Source organism: Xyrauchen texanus, chromosome 45 (assembly GCF_025860055.1).
Source record: "Xyrauchen texanus isolate HMW12.3.18 chromosome 45, RBS_HiC_50CHRs, whole genome shotgun sequence".
Taxonomy (NCBI): Eukaryota; Metazoa; Chordata; class Actinopteri; order Cypriniformes; family Catostomidae; genus Xyrauchen; species Xyrauchen texanus.
Genome location: NC_068320.1, coordinates 24,664,490 through 24,679,969, shown reverse-complemented (window position 1 = coordinate 24,679,969; position 15,480 = coordinate 24,664,490). Strand labels below are relative to the sequence as shown.

Genomic DNA, 15,480 nt, shown 5'->3' with positions numbered 1-15,480 from the left:
GCTATACATTATGCACTACAGATTCAAAAGAACCGGCTCATAAGAATCATTCGTTCGGGAATCAAACATCACTGGTCGTGCTGTATATTATGCACTACAGATTCAAAAGAACCGGCTCATAAGAATCATTCGTTCGGGAATCAAACATCACTGGTCGTGCTGTATATTATGCACTACAGATTCAAAAGAACCGGCTCATAAGAATCATTCGTTCGGGAATCAAACATCACTGGTCGTGCTGTATATTATGCACTACAGATTCAAAAGAACCGGCTCATAAGAATCATTCGTTCGGGAATCAAACATCACTGGTCGTGCTATACATTATGCACTACAGATTCAAAAGAACCGGCTCATAAGAATCATTCATTCGGGAATCGGACTACACTGTCCATGCTGTATTTTTTCAATAGTAATTTTGCAGTGTCTCTGAGTGTGAACGGTAATGCCATTTATTTTAGTATGGGGTTGAATTGTATTGGTGGAAGAATGCTGGTCTGACAACCATTAACGGAAGCGATAGTCATGAAAATAATTCGGTTCCAGTTTTTATTTATTGATTAAAGAACCGGTTGTCAGTTTGCAACTCTATTTTTTACTCACTCTCATGCTGTTCCAATGTATTTTGTCCACTGAACACAAAAGGAGAATTCTGTAGCAGCTCTTTTCAATACAACGACTAACTGAAAATTTTATTTGAGGGCTGCTCTCGAGCTGCAACGGAGGGGAAGATTTGTCAAGATCAGTCTGTTCCCCACACAAAGTTATTATATTACCAAGACCTGGACAATTTTAAAGGTGCCTTTTTGCCATTTCTTGGGGGGCTTTTTAAACTGAAAAATAGTTGTTTGAAGATACAGCAAAATTCTCCTTTTGTGCTCCACATAATAAAATAATAGACAGGTTTGGAACAACCTGAGAGTGAATTAATAAAACTAAATGAGAGAAATTTTCATTTTTGGGTGAACTATTACTTTTATGATCTATATTGATCTCGCATTACCTAAAGCAACCTCCAGGTGGGCACTCTCACCATTCTCAAAAGAAAGAAGGAGAAGCGTAAATACACAGCTGGAGCAAGAGGAACCACCACCATCCTGTTTCACATCTCAAGAGTCAACCAGCCAGCCAGGAAGAAAGAGTCCAGTAGGTGCATTAAAAACATGGATGCATGAAAAGTTGAATATTGAATATTCAGAGAGTTTGCAGCACTTGGATTGCAAGACAGCAAGCAGCAATGAGGACTAGTCCACCACCATCAGCTTGTATGTCTAACAGTGTGTCTAAGGAAGCTTGATTAAATAAAATGATGGAATTACCAAACTACCACTTAACAAAAAGCATTGCACTAACCCAACACCAAAGCTGACAGTGTTAAGATGGTGTCAAGTCTTACCATTAAACAGAGGTTGAGTGGTTTGAGAAATGATCTTCATTGAAACAGAAATAGGTGATCCTGTGGTTGCATTAGTTCTGGAAATTTCAGTTACTGATGGTGTGGAGGTGCTGGAATTTGTTGGACGTTCTGGTGCAGAAGTTAAAGATACTGAGATTTTAGCAGTGGTCTTCTCATTAATCTGAGGATCAAGGTCAGGGTTTATGGTTGTGGTCTTCTCCTGGTCCAGTGCATTAACACCTGGCAGTGTTCTGAGATTGGTAAGATCTTGGGCTGGTGTGGCATTTGTGGTTCTGGTGTTGAGAACATCCTCATAGTAAATATCTGTGACCACCATGTTGCTGTGAGGAAGGTGGTCACCCTCCTCTGGAATAAGTATGTTACGTGGGCGTTTGGTACCATTTCCTGCCTTGTTTTGGTCAGGTGACCATGACAAAGAAGACTCCTCTGTAATTTTTCGTCTGACAGCAGCAGCAGTGGTTGTTTTGACAACAGGGAACAGGAAGCCTGGTTGGTCCGTCGCTGTAGTGACAGAGATGGAACTCCCAGAGGAGGAGAAACCATGGATGAAGGTTCGACCCGGTGGAGATTTTGGAGTCTTTGTTACTTTGCTCTTAGGAAATGTAGGTTCCGATGTCACCTGAAAAGAGATTATATACATTTAAGGTCAACGCATTAACGTAAATATTCAAGATTGTTTATGATTCCATAGTTTACGAATAGTTTTTAAATTTACAATTACAAAAGTCACCTCAATGTATTCCTCTGATTCTGCTGAATCACCAAAAGGATCAGGCTCATTTGCTGCAGGGTCAAAAGAAAAATCAGTGTATGACTTTAAAGATAAATATTAATTCCATAATAAGGTGAATCTCATGAAGACATGTCCAGATCAAGTTTTACCCCAAAATGAAAAGAATAAATAAATAAAATTGTAAAATTACATGACACAAATACATAGTATATATATGTATGTAATGTATTTTTTTTATTTATATAAAATACATATTTATTGTAAAATTTACATTGAAGTCTATTTTTAGGATCATTAAAGGGATAGTTCACCCAAAAATTAAGTGTAGAGCAGAGGAGGGCGGGACTGGGCTGGAACAATGCACAATCAGCCTGATGGGGGCGCGGGAGGGATAAAGGCGGCCAGTGACAACGGTTCGAGAGAGAAAATTACAGGCAGCTGCTCTGTGTGTATATGTTTGTGTGTGTTTTGTTCAGTTTGTTATTAAAACTATTATTTATGTTGTCAAGCCGGTTCTCGCCTCCTTTCCCTTAATCCCCTTTACATTGGTGCCGAAACCCGGGAAGGAGGAGGGATGCCCGTCGCGGAGTCCTCGACGAGGCCGTCCACCCAGGGGAGTGCTGCTGCTGCCATCCGCCGAGGGACGGAGTACCCTGACCAAAGGGAATGGCCGCCGTTTGCGAGGCGAGTGGGGACTGGACTCCCCGACCACCTGGAGTGATGGTGCCACTGCCAGGGGCGGAGGAGTGCCCTGCTGTCCCACAGAAATGCAGAGGGGTCAAAAGAAGGCACCGTCCGCGAAGGGAGAAGTGAATCCCCGACTGCCTGGAGTGGTAGGGCCGCTGCCAGGGGCGGAAGAGTGTCCCCACGAGTCGCCGGGAACACGGAGGGGCATTCTGTCTGCCGGGGTTCAAAGGTCTCCCGCACGGGGAGGAGCGGCTGCTGTCCGCCTGAGAGGGTGGAGGAGTGATCGAGGACCATGCACGCCCGGTCCCCAATCAGCCTGATGGGGGCACGAGAGGGATAAAGGCAGCCGGAGACGACGGTTCGAGAGAGAGAGAATTACAGGCAGCTGCTCTGTGTGTTTATGTTTGTCGTTCAGTTTGTTATTAAAACGATTATTTATATTGTCAACGCGGTTCTCACCTCCGCCTTTCCCTTAACCCCCTTTACATTAAAATTCTCTCATCATTTACTCACCCTCATGCCATCCCAGGTATTTATGACATCCTTTCTTCAGCAGAACACATTTGAAGAAAAATATCTTAGCTCAGTATGTCCTTAAAATGTAAGTGGATGGTGATACAACCTTTGATGCTCTAAAAAGAACAGACAGTCAGCATAAATGTCATCCATACAACTCCACTGGTTAAATCAGTGGTTCTCAAAGTGTGGGGTGCGCCCCAAAGGGGGGGCTTTAAAGTATTGGAAGGGGGGCATGGACTGACCCGTCCTCAAACCTCCTTCACTTTCACATATTCAACAAAAATAGTGAAAATACACATGAGAAACGTTGTGCGCAATTTCTTTTCTTCTGCCTTGTTTAAACTTTCACCTGGTACTGCAGCACATACTGCACATGCAGGTCTTGACAGCCCAAAGTGTCGATGTCAGGTGCGCTCACGTAAACAAGGTCATTCTTGTGTGCACACCAGTTTCAAATGAGTGACGAGGTGAAGTAACACAACACTATCATATGGCTTCGGAAGTATTGAAATCCAAGGCATGAGCGTTACAGACAATGTTAATGGCGCATTTATGTGTGCTTTCGGAGCTTGCACAGCCACAAAAACTATCCTCTCGTCCCTCAATTTTGTGTTTCATGGATGAAAAAGGTAATACTGATTTGGAACAATGAGGGTGAGTAAATGATGGTGGAAAGGTCAGGTTTTATTAAAGTTTCAGTATCATTAATCAGGTGCAAATTATTGTCCAGAGGTCCTGACTGCTTCCGCTCATAGACGGAGCCGTTATGTGATATGTTACTTTTTGCAGTGCTGGCTAGCATGTCAAATGAAGATGAAAGAAAATGTAGTTTAACACAAAGGTTTGACGTAATGTGACGTAATCACGTTGGCATGTTCACGTGAGAACAGACGCGAGTGCGACACACCCATAAGAGCAGCGCTGTCATGAAAAATAATGCAACATGATCTTAAATATGTTCTTAATGCCATATATCGTTTTCTATTGTTTGCTTTTGATTTTGGGATGAAATATGACACAGACATGTCTTCAAAGTTTCCATGAGATTTACCCAGTAAGCCTACATCTGTCTGTAAAACATGTTTTGAGATGAATCAGTATTACCAGGGTCTTCAAGAGGCATGTCTACTATAACTTGGTCGCTCATTTTCCCAGTCAAGCCATTGGTGCATAACGCCACCACCTGGACAACATAGCTACTGTTCGCCAGTAATTTGTGGATAATGGCCCCCTGGAAAAATAAAGACAAAACAATACCATAACACCTGTTTTTCCCAACCAAACAAGTGTAACCTTAAACTATCAGCAACTTGACTGAAAAAAAGAACACATGGTAACATCCTTTTACTGTGCTGACTGAAATATCCCCATTTCAATCAACAACATAGTATTAATTATGGCTGAACTGGATAGTCAAAACAAACTGCTCACCACATCCTGGTCTCCATCCGTTAGGTACTGTTGTTTGGGTGAGTCTTTGCCCTGGAGTCTTTGGTAGGTGACAGAGTATCTCTCAATGGTGGTTTCAAAGACAACCCTCGGCCTCTCCCATGTCACCACAATGCCAGTGTAGTTCTGAGAGTCTGCCTGCACATTCTGCGGTTCTGAGCTGCACACTAAACACAGCAGAGTTTCAACAAAAAGGAGGCTTATAATTAAGAAATAAGGTATGAGAGGCCATGTCATACAAGGAGAGGGCCTCAGAGAATATAATATAATTGGGAAAACATCAAATTTCATGCTTTTATTCAAATAAGGAGCCACCATGTCAGTTAAATAGTAATAACTTATGAAATTGGTTCTAAATTAACTCTGTTTGAAGTGCATTTGCTGCATTATTTTTCCTGGAAAAACTCCAAAGTGGGGTTACCTAGCGACACACACTTACGGACTTATGCACACGGTCACAAGATGAGCAAACATTGAAAAAAGACCTTTCACTCATTTCTTTATGATCTCTATTATTTTGTATATAATGGGGTCGTCCTTGTTTCTGAGTGTCTTTGTTAGGCTGCTGAATGTGTCTGTGTGTAGTATGCATACTAGGAGCAGGGACTTCTTCTGTGCCCGTGTATGAAGAAAAGACTTGTCCTATGAACCGCTGCTGCTGTTCTCTGTAGTTATTCTGCAGGTAATCGGTCAACATCACATAGCCGGCTTGCTGTATGGTCATCACCTCACAGAACACCTCCAGCTACACACACACACACACACACACACACACACACACACACAAACAAATGATGAGACAGACAATCAAAATGAATGCTTATAGTGTCTTTACATTAACAGAAAATTATATGATACAATGCTCACTATACAATACCATATGTATCATACAATACAAACACATTATAGTGTAATTATAACCAAGCAATTCAATACTGAGAACTGCGGAACAGTCTCCTCCCAAGTGAGACGGCACTGAGCATTCACAGGAAAACAGAGCAACAAACTTACAGTACATAGGCGGGAAGATCGATGACAAACGTCAAATTTGCCCAACAATGGTGTCATGTCCTGGTGCTACAGTACATCAAACATGTCGTTTTATTTACAATGACATCATGCAAATCGGTGGATTTGTGAGGTAGAAAGAGCAGCAGTAAGTTTAACTGCTGACTCTCCCAGCCGATACTGAGAGTGACATGCACAGCAAGATGCTCAAAAAGTTAAAGAGGCATGGAACTACTTTATTACGCGACCGATCAAAAACTGCCATTGCTGGTTCAAAACAAATGATGCGTCCGAGCATTCTTAAGTAATTAAAAAATGTCACTTCATAAATAGTGTCACGGCTTGTGAGTTATAGGATAAACAAGGATGGATGGACGGATGGGTGTGTGTGTGTGAGTGTGTGAGTGGAGCGTGTGCAATCACCTGTTGGCACACCCAAGCAGAGATGCTGTCAGCTATCTGCAATGTCCTCCGCTATTTTAAACAGTGTGCCCACTCCAATGTGGAAAGTCTGGTAAGAGGTAAGCGCCTTCAGTTTTGTAATTAATCAGTCTGCTTTGTCTCTCATCTGTGATGAGACCTAATTCTGAAGTTGTTCATTTAAAGCCGTTTAAAGATATTTCCTAGCTTTAGAAGTAATATGAGTGATCACGGAGTGCTGTATGTAAACAATGGATGACTGAAATTCAATTCACGTCACCTAACTGGCTCATATTACACATAAAAATTATCTTTTGCTACCACCTGCTGGCTAACATATGTAATGTCAAAAACAAAATACATGTAAAAAAGACGAACCATAGCTCTTAACAGATCTGCACTGCTCTTACACTTTAGTTTAGAACGGCACAAACACAAGTGTAGTGATACACACATACATATATGTGTATATATATATACACACATATATACATACACACACACACACACACAATGTATAATTAATACAATTATTATATAATAAAACAAATAAATATTTTTTATTTTTTAAATGTCATAATATAAAATATAATATATTAAATTTTTTTTAAAGAAAATATAATGTATATAAAAACATAATTTATAAACAAAGTAATTCTAAGAAAATGTCAAACATAAAGATGATAATTATATAAGGGATAATGGGCAGTCAGCCGGTCAATATGGCAAAATAAAAAACAAATTATAATGGCAGCTGACTGTACATTATCCATAATGTCTACATTATCTTATTACACAGCTAATAACCAAATAAATTAATGGACATGAAACACTGATTTGTGTTGACATTATTATGTGAAAAGAAAAACAGTAATAAGAGAGACATAAAACTAGCACAGCTATCCAGGAATTCAGCTGTCTGGGACAACGGTCATTTATACAAACATGCTGTATGTGACCGCAGAATGCTGCAATTGTATTTCAGAGAGCCATCTAATACAAGATATGAAATAAGAGCAAACATCTGAAGTAGCAAACATTATTACTAACAATAGAATTTTAGAACAAGCTTTGTTCTGTATGCATGAGTGAATTTATGCTAATTTCAATCAGTAACAAGATCAGATGAGACACTGAACCAGCACTAAAGATTCATCAGATTTACTTCAGTGTGCCTTGATTCCTCCACATAAATTTTTCATGGTTAAGAAACAGTCTGGGCTTAAAGTGGATCAGGCAACAACTACACGGCAGCCTAAAAAATGAACAGAAAACCTCCTTGCATCTTAAAAGTGAACTTTAAAGTGCAGCTAGATAAAGGGGCAAAGTTGTGTCCCGGGCACTGAGGGCTTATCTCTGATCCACACGTCAGGCTGTGGCCAGCTGAAATATTCATGCACGCTCGTGTTTGCTGGAGAACTGCTTAAAGCAGCTGTCAGGGCTGTATTCAACACACTCCATTTTTAGGAGAGGGTTTTCTTGCTCTCTCTCTCTCTCTCTCTCTCTCTCTCTCTCTCTCTCTCACTCACTACACACACACTCACTCACACTGAGAGAGCTGAGCAGCCCCGCTCAACTATAAGGATATTTTCTGTTGTCATGGTCGGTTTAGATTTGTACTTGCCCAGCCAATATTTTTTACTGGCCACATCAAATAATTTTTGCATTTTTTTTATATGTCTCCAAAAAATATATATTTATCATTAAAGATGTGTAATTTGTGCTCCATTAGAAGAGACGTTGAGCATGTTCTGACCTGGGTTTCTGAGATGGCCACTGTGTTTTTAAACACAATCCACTCCACATTCTCAGAGCAGGGCGGTGCGGTCAGTGAGCCGTTGTACATGAAGTATTTTTCCCTGGATTTTGGAAGCAGACCCAGAAGAGAGAACGGTTCCAGCGGGCTACTTTTACCTTCACGTTAAATGGGAGGCACATTCATGTGTTATTGCAAATATAACAGAGATGAATTTGAAATACAAATAAAGCTTTGTGGATGACATTTGGATAAAGATTTACCAAATCGGCTCACGCTGTTGACTCCTTCAATAATGGCCACATAGTCCTGGTTGTCTTCAATGCTGGCCTAAAGAACAGACCAACGTACGAGAAGTAAAATGGGCTGCAAATGTCGTTTCACATCGACTTGTTCTGGGTTCAATACAAGTTAAGCAAAAATGGTGGTTACAGCAAGAGATTTACAATGGAAGTGAAAGGGGCCAGTTCCTAAATGTTAAAATACTCACCGTTTTAAAAGTATAGCCACAAGACGTAAACATATTTTAACAATTATAGACTGGCCCGTGATGAGGAGGAGTGCGTGGCCAGGCACTGGATCAGCGGGAGAGCGGGATAAAGGGGAGCCGGAGGCGCCAGTTTGAGAAAGAGAGAGAGACACACATCCAGCACAGCCGTGTGAGTCTCTCTCTCGCTCTCTTTCTCGAACTGGCGCCTCCGGCTCCCCTTTATCTCGCTTCCCGCCGATCAGCCAATTCATTGCCGGCCTTGTACCATCACAGCCTGGCCACGCCCTCCTCCTCGTCACAGCCCCATTCACTTGCTTTGTAAGTGCATTACTGAACACTTTATTTTTTTAAATAATAAGTCGCAATTATTCTTTTGTGGTAATCAACATTATTCCACAAATGCTGTCGATTGAGCTTAACTTGTATTGAACCCCAAATTCCTTTGAGGACATTATGATAAAAGGGTTGCTGATATGCACCATGCATGTTGGGTTGATGGTGACTTGAATGTTTTGATATACAGGTGTGTTTGTGTGTTCATGTTATTTGCCGAATGCAGGATGAAAACCTTACCTCAATGAGAACAGCTAAAGCAGTAATCTTTCCTCCATGACTTATGGCCTCATCTATGGATTCAAACTCATCTTCCTCAAAACAATAGATCTGCATCTGTGAGAAACGATCTTTTTACAGTTTTTATAATTGCCACAATTTGCCTTGAAACCAACAAATTCAAAATTGACCATATTTACTTTTGTAATAAATGGCTCTTGCTAATTGTGATTCATCTTTGCACTTTATTTCAAAGAGAGAAAAAAAGGCCTGCCTATTTGTTTTCATATTTCATCAAAATTGACTTTCTCCATATCTGAATCGACTTTTCCTTTGTAGGTGTGTAGTGTTATAACTCTACCTCCAGGGGGAACCTGTTGCCATTTAGACTGTGTTCAGAGCCGTCTGAAGTGGCATTACATTGGCCCCAATGGAACGTGATCCTGCCCACTTTAAACCTGGATCGGAGCCCTCCTTCACTTATGTAGTAAAGACCGTTCAGACTGATTACCACTGAGAAACATGATACAAACACACAAGCATTCAAAAGGCTGCACGGCATATGTTACTATTCAAGCAAAGTGTAATTGTGTATTTCATTCAGGAAGCCTAATTGCTCATATTTCAGCTTTCATCTTCACTCACCTTGATAGAATATTTATTTTAAGCTCTGCCTTTTTTGTGCCCTCATTGTTAAATCGAAACAAAAGGTACAGTGAAAGAGCTTTCTTTGTACTCCTATAAATGAACAGGTATTTAAAGAGGACAACTCACAGTTATGAAAAAGAACAATTATTGTCATTTCAGTACATTTTATTCTTCAGCAGGTCCATTAGTCTGAAAGCCCAGACAGAGCGATTAATCTCAGGTCATAATTGCTTTCATCTGGGGACATGCTCTGAGGAGTTGATTAATATCTCAGTAAAATGTCACTTTATCCTAAAAAAAAGGAGTGAAAACTCTCTGTTTAAGACACTCTTTTATCCCTATTTCACAAATCCAGACAATATTTGTTATTGTCTTGTAGACTTCTGTCTTATAAACACTACAAACCTGTTTTCCCATCATTCATGATGGTTGTGGAATCTGTGGTGGGCTTGTCCCAGTTCTCCAGCTTTAGGTTCTGGTTCTGCATCCGGACCTGAGTGAAGTCCTCATTGATGTCAATGGGTGACTGTTTGGCATTGCCACAGACTGGATATTTCTTTGTCCAGTCCTTTTGGTTCAGGGCCCCTGTAAAGAGCAGAGGATTAGATACATATTTGAGTATTGGAAAAAACAAATCGATGCCAATGCATGAACTCTACAAGACTCCTGAAGGTGTCCTGTGGTATCTGGCACCAAGACATTAGCAGCTGCTCCTTCAAGTCCTGTAAGTTGCGAGGTGAAGCTGACGTAGAATGGACTTATTTGTTCAGCACATCCCACAGATGCTCAATCGGATGGAGATCTGTGGAAATCTTCATCAAGTTCCTCAAACCATTCCTGAACAATGTGTGCAGTGTGGCAGGATGCATTATCCAGCTGAAAGAGGCCAGTGCTATTAGGGAATACCATTGCCTTGAAGGGGTGTACCTGGTCTGCAACAATGTTTAGGTAGATGGCACGTGTTAAATTGACATCCACATGAATGTCCGGACCCAGGGTTTCCCAGCAAAACATTGCCCAGTACATCACACTCCCTCCCCCGGCTTGTCATCTTCCCATAGTGCATCCTGGTGCCATCACTTCCCTAGGTAAACAGCCCACACATACACAGCCATCCATGTGATGTAAAAGAAAACGGGACACATCCAACCATTTTCCACTGCTCCAAGGTAATTTGTTGCCCTTGTGCATCGATGAGCCTTGGGCGTCCATTTAAGATATATAAGATAGAAGAAGAAACAGGCATGAAACTAGCAAAGCTATTTCTGGGACTATGGTCAATTATACAATTTAGCGGTCATTATGCAAAAATATTTTACTACAGAATTGAGCAATTGGCCAATTAAGAATCAGAGAGCCATATAACATACAGTATATTGCTATAATTTAAATTATTTGTAATTCAAATCCAGCTTGCATCATTTTCCAGCTCTTTTTCCCCTGTCTATAATTTCCTGTTCATTATATACTATACTACAAAAAAAAAAGACCAAAAATAAAATTTGAAGCATATGGCAGCATATTATAGCACATGGTGAGCCAGTGCTGATGAGAGCAGAATAATACCACTCACAGTGGTGTTGTATACATATACAGATTGTTATGATATGTGACAGTGACTGCACCAGATGATAAACTCACGAGCAGATGGCAACGGGTTACACATCACTGAACAGGCACATCAAACAAACTCAACCAATAAACCAAACACACACAAACAAACATCACTGATTAAAACTATCCCAAAGGAGGCCTCTTTAAACAGACTATGAAACGTTAGATCTGAATTAACAGCTCTAATGTGCCCAGTCAGGAGAATTAGTTGTATATTTTCATAATGATTTCCTTTTCTCCTCCCTTGCTGGGCTGTAATTCATCACACTCTTAAAGGAATAGTCCACCCAAAATTGTAATTCAGTCATCATTTGCTCACCCTCAAGATGCTCCAAACCCATATGGTGTTATTTTTTCTATTTAACCCAAAAGGTCCATTTTAAATATCCCTTTAAGCTATGACAACTAATGTGTCTCAAAAATGCTATAAAGGATTACATCTACCATGTGAGCAGAACTGCATACTTGAGTGCTTTATATAGACATGTAAGACAAATATCTGCCATTAGACTGATTGATAGTGTCCACAGAAAACAGTGTCCCCTGGCACTGCAGTGACAGCAAGGTGAACTATGAGTCTGTCAGTGTACAGCGGTGCCACATCTGCCCTGGCAAACACACATACACACACGCCAGCATGGACACGCTGTAATCAAAGACAACCGCTGCTGCTATGGTAACCAGTAGTCCGAGAGATTTCAGCAGATGTGGCGTACATGTGATGCCTGAAGTAATTTAAAGGATACTCAGACCTCTGGGCAGCTGTGACATTTTCCATCTTTGTGTTTTTCTAAGTGCATGTCAGATCAGTCCATGTTAAGATTGCACATGATTGAAAGTCACAATAACAGGTGTGCTTTGGCCACTGAAGCAATCTAGAGATTTAGGATTCATGAGAATGAATGAAAAAAATAAATAAATTACAGACTGCAACTGTTATCATCACATCCCTCCCCCTCCATAATGACACCCTGATCTGTACCGACATTTAGTCTGATTACAGCAGACAATAATCCAGAGTAAACGTCTCTCAATCTTCACTATTTAAGGTATATATAGGAGAGGAGTAGAATGCACAATTGTTGTGCACTCACTATGAATACAAAAAGGCACAGCTGTCCACAAAACAGGACTATAGTTGGGAATCAAGAACTGGTTCATATTCAGTACTACTGTAGTGCCATTTTCTTTTACATTTCATGTCATTTAGATCCGTAAACATTTCTTGAACGTTTGCGTTCTTATGCGATTTGGACAGAACACTGTACATAATTACACTGAATCTACAGTGCCTCACTGGTTACATTAAGCAACAAACATAGAGCATAAATTTGACTTAAAATCTGGTTTGATCATCTAAGATACAATAATGAACAAACACAATCTGTTTCAACTAGTGACACAAACTATTGTGTTGTTTTTGTACATATTAAATACATCATTCAAATATTCACAGTGTAGGCTGGAAAAAGTATGTGAACCCCTAGGCTAATAACGTTGACAAAAGCTAGTTAGAGTCAGGAGATGGCATCCAAACCTGGCATCCAATTAATGAAATGAGATTGAAGGTGTGGGTTAGAGCTACTTTGACTTATAAAAATCACTCCAAAATTTTGAGTTTGACGTGGATCATGCCTTGCAAAAAAGTGATCTCAGAAGACCTACGATCAAAAATTGTTGCTTGGGGGCCTGGGTATCTCAGCAAGCTGACTACCACCCCTGAAACAACAAGTTCAAATCCAGGGCATGCGGAGTGACTCCAGCCAGGTTTCCAAAGCAACCAATTGGCCCGGTTGCTAGGGTGGGTAGAGTTACTTTTGTTATCTTCCTCGTGGTCACTATAAGGTGGTTCTCACTCTTGGTCTGGCACGTGGCGAGTTATGCGTGGATGCCGCGGTGAATAGCATGAGCCTCCACACGCGCTAGGTCTCCGCGGTAACGAGCTCAGCAAGCCATACGACAAGATGCGCGGACTGACTGTCCCAGAAGTGGAGAGATTCGTCCTCCGCCACCCAGATCGTGGCGAGTCTCTGAGAAGCCACGAGGAATTCGAGTGCATTGGGAATTGGGCATGCCAAATTGGGGAGAAAAGGGGATCAAAAGAATTGATAAAAAGAAAAGAAAAAATATTGTAAATGTTCAAAAAAAAATGCAGGTAGAGGAAAGGAGGACATGGGAAACTTGGGCTCCAACTCAAAAGGTATAACATCAATAAACAAACTCAGGGGGCTTTTCGGCATAACACTCTTTAGCTTAAACTCAGCACAGTCACTTTTAGATGGGTAGCTCTCTCTCCATTGTCTCTTGCATGGTCCATTATTATCACTCTCCAAGTGCTTACTGCAATCAGAACCAGGTGTTTAGACATAATAGCGCTCAGGTGAAACCTTACCGCTTTCTCCGGACAAACGCTCTACCAAGCCACACAGAGATCCTAAGAATATGGGTGATCTGAAGTTGTTTTTTTTTATAAAGAATGGTCCAAAATTCCTTCTGAACGTTTTGCAGGTCTAATCCACAACTGCCGGAAACAATTGGTTGAGGTTGCTGCCAAAGGACGATTGACCAGTCATTAAATCCAAGGGTTCACTTACTTTTTACGCAACACAGTGCATGTTTAAAGGAATGTGTTCAATAACGACATGAAAGATTGTAATTCTTTGTGTGTTGTTAGCTTAAGCACATTTTGTTTGTCTATACTTGTGACTTTGAAGAAGATGAGATCACATTTTATGATCAATAAAACAAGCTAATTCCAAAGGGTTCACATACTTTTTCTTGCCACTGTATATGCTTTTGCCAAAGCCATCAGTCCACGATATTTCTATAACATTTTAGAAATTTTGTTTAAAAGGGGAAATCCTTGTAAAGAACTACACTACCCATGATCCTGAAGAAACCCACTCCACCAATTACAGAGTTGCGGCCAGCAAAGCGCGCCAAACAAGCGCTGAACCGACCGCCCTCTGACATGATGCACTGTGAATGACACAAACAAGTCAGTCTTCCTACACTAAAACTACTTAAGTCTTCCTAAACTACTTTTATATTTGCATAGCTCTAAATATTTGCAATAAAATACATGTTTCTATATGTAAAATCAACAAATTTAAATCAATAGTTTAACATTTTTCTATTGTGTTTAATTGTTTAGTAGTTTGATTACATCATTCGCAATGCTTAATGGGATTGTAGTTCAGGCGTAAATCACAGCCCACCACTGAGGGTCTGGAAAACAGGGCTGACGGGGGACTGACTTGATATGATGTCCAGGGCTGGACATCGCTGGTATTTTCCCGGTGGGCCGACGCACTTTGGGCTGAGCAGGCCGGTGTGTCGGACACGAAACAGGCCGAATGGGCCATGATAAGCTAAAAAGAGCTGCCGCGTTATGAAGAACTGACCCCAAAATGGCACCGCGATATGCATATAAGGACAGCGAACACCCCATCCCCCCGCTCAACATTTGGGCCAGTTGCTGTTAAATCCCGGGCCGATTTCACTTCCCAATCCAGCCCAGACAATGTCCATGATCATGTAAGCAGATACCAGATTATCCAGGAGGTACTACAATAATTAAAACTATTCCAGCAGCCAGTTACAATTTGGCACGCAATTACATTTTTGGGTAATTTCATTTCAGATCTAGTGCAGTTTTTTTCGACATTCAGAAGAATTTACGATTTCTGTCTTCAGAGCTCTGGTGCAGCAGTTAGGTTCAAGTCTGAGCCGAATGGCTTCTCTACCCAATAATTTCCTGTCATTCTCCTTTGTGTCTGTCTAATAAAGATACAAAAGCCCAAAATAAAATGTATTTAAAAAAAAAAAAAAAGACTTTTCACACACAGGAGGAAATTTGAAGCATTATAGAGTCACTGTTTGACTGTCAGTCCAAGTTCCAGGGGTCTATGAACAAATTAGCATTGAAGCTTGACAGCCTTTGTTTGAGGACAGAGAGGTTTTCTGTGAAACAATGAGTTAAAGCAGAGGAACGTGTCTTTCTCCGCAGGTCTGTGCTGGGCCTCACACTAAAATGTGTTCTTTCACATGTTAATTCATTTAGTTTCAAATCAGTGAACACACACCATCGGTATCCTACTTTACTTCTGATAAAGAAGTTTTGGCCACTTACAAACACTCTACTTTTTTTTAACTATTAATAGTAATTAATGCTTAAACATGAACAA

At 40.7% G+C, this 15,480-nt stretch overlaps 1 protein-coding gene across 2 annotated transcripts in view; it reads right to left on the bottom strand.

The window, feature by feature from the left end:
* The window catches only part of LOC127637705 (receptor-type tyrosine-protein phosphatase zeta-like), a 49,039-nt gene that overhangs the window by 10,940 nt on the left and 22,619 nt on the right, over nt 1-15,480 (bottom strand). For both annotated transcript variants that reach the window (XM_052118922.1, XM_052118923.1), the window contains exons 3-12: nt 10,085-10,264; nt 9,393-9,544; nt 9,053-9,148; nt 8,253-8,319; nt 7,990-8,147; nt 5,400-5,550; nt 4,788-4,972; nt 4,461-4,587; nt 2,148-2,200; nt 1,397-2,036 (exon numbers count right to left, since the gene is read on the bottom strand). In XM_052118922.1, the coding sequence (XP_051974882.1) occupies nt 1,397-2,036; nt 2,148-2,200; nt 4,461-4,587; nt 4,788-4,972; nt 5,400-5,550; nt 7,990-8,147; nt 8,253-8,319; nt 9,053-9,148; nt 9,393-9,544; nt 10,085-10,264 (1,809 nt within the window). The remainder of the gene's footprint in view (nt 1-1,396; nt 2,037-2,147; nt 2,201-4,460; nt 4,588-4,787; nt 4,973-5,399; nt 5,551-7,989; nt 8,148-8,252; nt 8,320-9,052; nt 9,149-9,392; nt 9,545-10,084; nt 10,265-15,480) is intronic.